At 53.8% G+C, this 8,785-nt stretch overlaps 1 protein-coding gene across 2 annotated transcripts; it reads right to left on the reverse strand.

Annotated features, from left to right (window-relative positions):
- Nucleotides 1–3,897: 3,897 nt before the first annotated feature.
- Kcnj11 (potassium inwardly rectifying channel subfamily J member 11) lies at nt 3,898–7,578 on the reverse strand. Of its 2 annotated transcripts, XM_031386699.1 has the most exons (2): nt 6,605–7,578; nt 3,898–6,433 (listed from the first exon to the last, which is right to left on the reverse strand). In XM_031386699.1, exons 1-2 carry the CDS (start codon nt 6,676–6,678, stop codon nt 5,506–5,508), a joined length of 1,002 nt encoding a protein of 333 aa, XP_031242559.1. In that variant the 5' UTR covers nt 6,679–7,578; the 3' UTR covers nt 3,898–5,505. The 2 variants fall into 2 exon arrangements, with proteins under 2 accessions (XP_031242559.1, XP_031242558.1); XM_031386698.1 differs by having other exon boundaries at nt 3,898–7,578.
- Between the last annotated feature and the right edge of the window lie 1,207 nt (nt 7,579–8,785).

An 8,785-nucleotide genomic window follows, 5' to 3' on the forward strand; every position in this document is an offset into this window, starting at 1 on the left:
ACCCTGTGCTAATCCCCTGGAGTCATTCTCTTAACTGAGGTTCCAACCTCTTAGATGACTTTAGCTTGTAATAAGTTGAATAAAACTCTCCAGCACTGCCTTTGTTTTATCTCTGAGAGAGCTGCCTGAGACCCCATTGAGGAGAAGCAAGCCTTCATTGAGCCAGACCTCCTAACCTCATGAAGCAGCAACATATCCACTTACAACATAAAGACCCAGAAGGCAAGAGGTACTGTTCCATCCAGCCTATGGGACGGAGGTTTCTGCAGTGTGTGTCTGCACCATGCTAATCTGGCTCAAGGGCAAGCCTAAGGAAACATGCACTGTTTCTGGGTTAGAGGGCATTTCACTGGCTCAGCAGGGAAGACAGATGTAGGTGGTGTTCTCTCAGAGTTCCATCCCCTTAATAACCCAGGAAAAGGCCAATACACTCTGACTGGAGTGACAGCTGACAATGGTCACTGATCACAGGGTCCTACAGTGCCTGCTTCAGGTGGAAAAACAAACACCCCAAGATAGCTAAAACAATCCTCTACGATAAGAAAAACTGGGATTTCAAAATACACTACAGATTTATAGTAATATAAACCACGTGGTATAGTCGTAAACACACGGGTTGATCAATGGAATTGGATTGGGGACCCCCACATAATCCACACACCTGATTTTGGACAAGGGGAAATAGAATGGGTGTTTCAGGGGGGATGAGAACAGGAGGGCCCAGGCTTGGGAGGTGGAGGGGAGAGAGTATTGGGAGTGATGACTGGGATTGAGGGGTTTGTTTTGGGGGCAGGGTAATGTAGAGACCCAGTACAGTGGAAACTCCCCAGGATCTATGAGAGTGACCCTACAGAGCATCAAATGGCCATCTTCTAGAACCAGTAAGGTGTGAGACGGGACGTCAACCCAGTCACAAAACCTTCCGATTTCCAATATGTCCTGCCTGCAGGATGTACTGGGGTGGTGGTGATGAAGAACTTGTGGGAGTGGCCAACCAATGACTGACCTACCTTGAGGCCCACACCAGGAGATGGAGCCGTAAACCAGAGCCTGGGCTGCCCAGAGGCCCAGGGTAGAAACAAATATGATTGGGGGGAAAGGGGAAAAGAGTTAAATGATTCTGCCACACTCACAGATTGGTGCTTAGCCCAATTATCACCAGACAGGTATCACTTAGCAACAGACACGAGAAGATGCAGATACCTGACCCACAGCAGAACACCAGGCAAAACCAGGGGAGCTCCATGGAAAAGGGGAGGAAGGATTCTAGGAGCCAGAGTGGCCGAGGACGCCATGAGAACAGAAGCCGCTGAGTCAACTAAGCAGGGCTCCTGGGGGCTCACAGAGACTGAAGTGACAATCATGAACCCTGTATGGGTTTGAGCAAGGACCCTGCATATACACTATGGTTGTATAGCTTGGTGGTGTTGTGGGACTCCCAACAGTGTGAATGCAGAGTACACACCCACACACCCACACCCACACACCCATACACACACACACACAACCCCCCCCCCCGGAGATAGGGGGACATATTTATGAGAGTACCTTACAGGCTGGGGTCCAACTAATCTAACAATGGCCTCCTATGAATGGAAGATCCAAGAGTGCAGAAGTTGTTCAGTCCATGAGGCTGGATGTCTCAGTCGGTCTTCTTTATACACTGGAATCCTCTATGCCAGTGAAGGAGTGGACTTGCTATTGAGGCCATAGTCAGACAGCCTGGTGGGGACTATGAAGAGACAAAGACATCTCTTACAGATTTCTGAGAAAAAAGCAAGGTCTCATGTCACACAAGTAAGCCATAAGATGTAGTTGCAGGTTGGTTGTCTCTGGTTGCTGGTCGTTGAGGATGGATTTGTTTAATGAGTGTCCTTCATGTGGGATGGTTACCTGCAGCCCTTGGCCTCTGAGAGAGCCTGTCATACTCCTTTAAGGGAATAGGAACTAAGGCATCATAGCAGATCCCTTGTCAAATCTCTGTTGCAGGGGGAATTGTAGAAGCACAGACAAAGCTATGGTGGTGGGGGATGGGAAACTGAAATGGGCAGAGCCTGGGTTGTGATCTAACGTCCTGTTTATTACAGGACTTAGGAAGAATCAAGGTCAGGGGAAGGCAGATCATCACATCCTGGACTCAGGTTGCCAAGTCTTGGTAACCTGGCCCTCAAAGCCCTCCAGTGCTGGGCCGGCCAATGGCAGCAGTGGGAGGGAGTATAGAAGCAACCCTTTTCCCTTCCTGTGTGGGAATAGAATGCCCCAAGCAAGTGGGCTTGGAGAGGCTGCCAATCTAGCCTCCACTCCTGGTCTCAGTTTTGGCTCTGATCTCCGTGTTCTTCCTCTCTCGGGTTCCTTTGGAGCAGGAATAGAACAGGCTCTGGACATGGCTGATGTGCAGAATTCATCCCTTTTCTCAGAGTCACCTGCATTCATCAGGAAAACTCAAAGCTGTAAGATATTGTCACCTTGGAAGATTGGGGACATCAAGACTTGTTGGAAGCCACCAATGCTTCCCCTTCAGTGACAGTCAGGTCCTTGGGGAAGATGTCAGGAAGGACAAAAGTGGAAAGAGGACACCAGAGTGGGTCCTATGTAAGGAAGGGACACGTGCTGGAGATGTCAGTCCCCAGGTGTAGGCCTGGATGCATTTCCAGTGTACTTTACCAGTTCATTTTTGGGCGAACAAACAGTCCCCAAGAGGAAGAGAGCAGCTTGGCTCCTCTCCCCTGTGCAGCCCAGACCTGATGTTTGGGGGCATGTCACACTACTATAATGAGTTGCGGACAGGGTGGTGGGATGTGTGCTTCCCCAGGATGCACCATCACTGCTTGGCTTGGCACGCAGTAGACTCAAAGGCGAGAGAGGATAGAGGGTCTCCATATACGCAGATCCAAGCCAGGGAGGTCCCTGTGATTGCAAGGGTGTCTTGGACCTAATAGAGACTGTCACTGAACAGAGTGACCCTGATGCCACTTTCAATATGGAAATTATGTGCTTCATTGAGCACATTTTTTTCTCCAGTTCTTGTATAGTGAGGCAACTTATTACAGTGGGCTGGAAATTGAACCAGCAGCCCAGATTTTCTTGTAGGTCTCCTCTGCAGCCAGCAGGTGGCGCCATAACCTCATTTCTACAGGCTTCAGACACCACAAGCTGTTTATCTGGGAGTTGGAAGGTTGTTTGGATGGGACACCATGGATACTGTCACTGAGCAAGTCTTACAAGTGCCTCTAGCTCCTCCCTGTGGCCTCTAGGAGAGCTAAAGTGAGTCCCGAGAATGAACACTGCACCCAGCTTGTTGCCCCCAGCACTAGGAAGATTCTGAGGGGCTAAAGGGGAAACATGCCAGTCTGCTAAGAGGGAGTCAGCACTGGGGACTATGTATAGACAGAGAAGGGCAGGAGAGAGTAGATTAGAAGTCAGACTGGTAGCAGAACTATCTGGCTTGCCCATCTGCATGCCTTACTATACCCATAGGCCTGGTTTGTGGTCATGTGCACAACCCACCCATCTGCCCATTCATTCTTTCATCGAGCATCCACTCAGTTCCAGACGCTGACTTGGCATTGATCTGGAGGAGACATGAACACAGAGATGGGAGACAGACCCTTAAACACAGGCAAAGAAGAAGACCCATAGAGGAGAGAAGGGTCTCTCTCTCCAGGGATGGTCCAAAGAGCCTTTATGGACATCAATAGAGGAAGCCACCCTTGACCCAGGAGATAGAGAGCTACAAAATATTTCAAACTGTAGAGAAGGATCACAACCCTTCTCAGCCCGCTTGTGTGGCAGGTGGACCGCAGTGAGGTGGGCAAAGACAGGGAGAGCAGCCCCTGCAGAACAGGTCTGAGCTGGGAGGGGCACCGCTCGGGAGTAAGACCAGACAGAGCAACGTGAGGCAGTGTAGAAACACCTTTGTTTGTCTTTAGTTTAGTTAGTTTTCCCATCACATGGCTAGCTCGCAGCGATCACGACAGTTAACATTTATTGAGTACTTGTTATAGACCAGGCACTTCTGAAGCATGTATACATGTGCTTTCACCTGCTCAACTTAATGAGGTAGGGACTATTAACATGGATGAGACAACTGAGTGGCAGAGCTGTTTGGCCGGAGCCAGGATTTGAACCAACCAATACCCTAAAGCCCACGACCTCCCTGGCCCTCCCCATGGGTACCTCAGCCTTCCAGCAGAGTCTCGGGAGGGACGCCAGGCCCTTGACTATGATGTCTGGTGGATGTCAAATGGCCAAGATGGCCAGACAGACTGAGAGTGGGTGGGGATGGAGGACCTGAGGTGGAAGGATGGCGGCCTCCAGAGGTGAAGGAAACAGAGCTAGCCTAAGTAGCTTCCCTGGCCTCTTGCCTGCCAGGGCCATGTTGGGTGGCAGACTCTGGCAGTGCCCTTTTTTTTTTTCCAGTGGCATGCCCACTGCCTTCCCAACAAGAAAAGCCCAGAGCTCAGGTCACAGCTGGGAGGCTTTATTGACAGTGGGGCAGTGGAGTTCTGGGCAAGGACACCACACTGCTCTGAGAGTCCAGGCTCCAAGGCCTCTTTTCCTCACCAGGCTGAACTTTCCAATAATTTCTTTTTCTAGCAGCCAAGACAAGGCATTGCTACCCACCAGCGTCCCCCAGACATAGTGACTCACAGCTGCTCATGGGGAGCCGGGAGCAGAGTTTTGCCTGAAGTGCAGCTTGTATGGCAAGCACAGGACCCCTCTCAGCCTCTCAGCCAGGTATATCAGTGTTTGCCCAACACCCCGCTCCCCAGCCTCTCGGGGGCCAAAACGAGGCAGCAGTCCTGACTCTCTCTCTCTGCAGAAGGCTGGAGTCAAGGCTGGAGGACAGGGACACATGTCTGAACAGGACCAGCAAGGTCTCTTATCATTTGCTTCCTTCTTGTCCCCCTTCCTCACACAAGCCTGCCACATGGAGGCGAGCCTAGGCAAACTTATCCTGCCGTGTCTGTGTAGGCCCCTCAGCTCCCATGCTCTGACACCCACCTCCTCCCTGGCTGGCAGGATTCTTCAGCATGGCACGAACAGGGCTGGGGCCTGGCCAGGTATTTCTTAGTGGCTACAGAAACAGCCATAGGCTCCCAACTTGGGGGTTGCTTTTGCCCAGTTACCTGTCTGCTTGTGGCAAGATGAATGAATCATGGAGGACCAAGACTGGCTCTGAGACCTTAGCTCTAGGAGCCCTGAACCCTCTGTAGCCTCCCCAGCGTTGGGCAGGGACATAGGGGTAAGCCAGTCCTGAGCTGAGCCTGGGAGGAGCAGGAACAAAAATAACCCGGTACAGGCTCCTGCTGGGGCCAGAAATAGCATAGTGACAAGTGTCTTGTAACACCCCAGGCACACAGCAGCAGGGGGGCTGAGCCAAAGAGGGTCTTGCCCCACACCAGACCCTCATCTAGCCAAGGGGCTTGCACCCCACCACTCTACATACCATACTTCATTTTCCATGTGCCCACATAAGTGAGTGGGGGCCTGAGGGACTGCAACTCAGGACAAGGAATCCGGAGAGATGCTAAACTTGGGCTTGGCCTTCGCCACAGCCACACTGCGCTTGCGCAGGGGCCCTCGCGAAGAGGCGAGGGTCAGGGCATCCAGCAGGCTGCGGTCCTCATCAAGCTGGCGGGCTGTGCAGAGTGGTGTGGGCACTTTAACGGTGTTACCAAATTTGGAGTAGTCCACAGAATAGCGGCCATCCTCCTCGGCCACAATGGGGACAAAGCGTTGCCCCCATAGAATTTCGTCAGCTAGATAGGAGGTGCGGGCCTGGGTGGTTATGCCTGTGGTTTCTACCACGCCTTCCAAGATGACAATGATCTCCAGGTCCTGGTGATGATGCAGGTCGCTAGGAGCCAGGTCGTAGAGCGGGCTGTTGGAGTCGATGACGTGGTAGATGATGAGTGGGGCCACCAGGAAGATGCTGTTACCACCCACGCCATTCTCCATGGGGATGTCCACCTGGTGGAGAGGCACAACTTCGCCCTCGGGGCTGGTGGTCTTGCGCACCACCTGCATGTGGATGGTGGCGCTAATGATCATGCTCTTTCGGAGGTCCCCTACGCGAAGCATGAAGCACAGGCGGCCATGGCGCAGGGTGATCACAGCATGCTTGCTGAAGATGAGGGTTTCCGCCCGCCGATGGGCCTGCGCTGTTTTCATGAAGATGCAGCCCAGCATGATGGCGTTGATCATTAGCCCTACGATATTCTGCACAATGAGAATAAGGATGGCCAGGGGACATTCCTCGGTCACCATGCGCCCGCCAAAACCAATGGTCACCTGGACCTCGATGGAGAAAAGGAAGGCAGATGAAAAGGAGTGGATGCTCGTGATGCAGGGCACATTGGTGCCCTCTCCGGAAGCCAGGTCACCGTGGGCGAAGGCGATGAGCCACCAGACCATGGCGAAGAGCAGCCAGCTGCACAGGAAGGACATGGTGAAAATGAGCAGCGTGTGGGGCCATTTGAGGTCCACCAGCGTGGTGAACACATCTTGCAGGAAGCGGCCCTGCTCTCGAATGTTCTTGTGGGCGACGTTGCAGTTGCCTTTCTTGGACACGAAGCGGGCTCTCCTCTCCCGAGTACGGTACCTGGGCTCTGTAGGGTCCTCTGCCAGCCGGGTCAGCACATATTCCTCAGGGATAATGCCCTTTCGGGACAGCATGGCTCCGTTGGCCCCAGGAAGGGGTTTCCACCATGGGGGGAGGCACTACTGGCTTGGTCTAGGGCCTCTTTATAGGGTCCCCTCTCCTTAGGTTACCCTAAGCTTGTACCAACCTCTGGGCTGGTATGCCCCTCAGCTGGGTTCTGCTTCTCTTTATACTAGCTTCAGATGTCGGCTCCACCTGCTTATTGCTTACTGAGCCCCCAACCCAGCTTGTGCTCTACCTGGTACTGGATTCCCCGCTCAGCTCTCCTCCACCGCCCCAGGACCTCCCTCTAACTCCCTTTCCCTGGCCCAGCCTTCCTTCTCAAGCCACCTCAGAACTTGTCCCCTCCGAGTCTCCCAACTTACCAGCCCTCACTCGACCCCCGCTCTTCTCTGACCTTACCCACTTCTGTCCGGTCCCCTCCAAGCACTAGCCTTACTTCTTGACCCAGTCTCTTCTCCAGGTGTGCCCCGGATTTCCCATCCCACCCCTCCCCTAGCGCCCTCGCCGCTCTCCCGATCCTTCTTTAGCCCTTGTCCTCTTTGTCTCCTTGGGATCCCGCGCCCTTCGAGTCACCCTGCAACCGTCTGCGCTCGGGATCCCCTAGCCCCCCCGCCTCCCAGACCCCCGCTGGCTACGCGTCGCGGCCTCCCTGCTGCCCTGCCGCCCGCCCGCAGCCCCCGCCGCCGCTCCGTCCCCACCCCGCCTGTCGCCGCCGCCGCACCTGCTCGTGCTGCTCAAGCTGCGGCCACCTCCCTGCCCCCTCCCACTCCGGGTGCTCACTCCCGGCCGGCTTCCCGGGCGTGAGTCTGTGAGCCGGTCCTCGGGCACCGACCCGTGCGCGGTGGGGGTGGGAGGCGGCGGGCGGGGGGCTCCCGAGATCAAGTGCAGCCTCCGCCGCCAGAGGGCGCCAGATCGGCTCCCGAGCGGGGGTTGGGGCGGGCCTAGACGCAAGCCCCGCCCACGGTGGATTCTAGTCCTACCCTCTCGCCTGCTCACTATCCTCAGCCAGGCCATAGGGGATGGCTCTAAAGAAGTTGCTTTTGTGAAATTCTCTTAGGCTGGCTCAGCAGCCCCGATAGTCCTGACGTCTGCTTTTGCCCTGTCCATAGTTAGGTCTTACCTTTCCTCTCTCACAGCACTTGATTCCCAGGGAAAGAAGGCAGTGAAAGGTTACCTCATCAATGCCGGGACTGGGTGAGAGAAACATTAGCCTCAGAACTTTTCAACTGGCGATTCTTCTTCCCTTTGAGGATCATTTTTGATCCTCTATCTACTTATCTATCTATCTATCTATCTATCTATCTATCTATCTATCTATCTATCTATCTGCTTATTTACCTATTCGAGACAGGATTTCTTGTAGCCCAGGATGGTTTCAAACTTGCTATGTAGCAGAGGACGACCTTGAACTTCTGATCCTCCTGCCTCCACTTCCAGACTGCTGGGATTGCAAGTGCACAGCAAGATCCTGGCTACCGTCCCCGAGTTTTAAGAGACTTTGTTCTGCTAGAGTTTGCTTTGCACTCTGTAGACCTTTGGCCTGGCTATGGTGTGTGGGGGGATGGGTGTGTGTGTGGAGGATGGGTGTCTGGGCCTGAGTGGCTGTTTCCGGGCTAGCTTGGGTACAGAGTAGGTGACCCAGGTTATTGTCAAGAACAGTAGTGATGTTTCCATTGCAGATGCCACCCGAGAGTGGCTCCTGGAGGTTGCTGGAACTGTAACCTGCCCTGGCGCTTAGACCCTTGAGATAGACCTCTATCCGCTGTGTAGCCTGAGTGAAGGCTGGAGGCTGGAGCTAGGGTCATAGGGACACTGGGAATGCTATCCACCATGGGGCATTTTCATATGGAGCAGGGGCCTTTCAGATGTCGGTTTCTTCTTCTTCTCAGATCTGCCCGTAGGTGTAGTGGACCCTGCTACAAAGAGTGAGGGAGGGCTGGACTGGACTGATGGGGCGTTATGCCTGAGGTGGGGAAGGTAAGATAAGTTGAGTCAAGAATAGGCATTTTAAGGGCACAGCTACACAAGAAATCCCTGAGGCCACTTCAACTTCTAGCCATGAGAAAGGGACCCTTGGAGAGGGCACCAGGAACTTTGCACTCCTTTGCAGAAGTCCCT

Source organism: Mastomys coucha, unplaced genomic scaffold, assembly GCF_008632895.1.
Source record: "Mastomys coucha isolate ucsf_1 unplaced genomic scaffold, UCSF_Mcou_1 pScaffold21, whole genome shotgun sequence".
NCBI classification, from domain to species: domain Eukaryota; kingdom Metazoa; phylum Chordata; class Mammalia; order Rodentia; family Muridae; genus Mastomys; species Mastomys coucha.

Coding starts and splice junctions, on each gene's coding strand:
- Kcnj11 (XM_031386698.1), bottom strand. CDS start 6,678: ATGCTGTCCCGAAAGGGCATTATCCCTGAGGAATATGTGCTGACCCGG.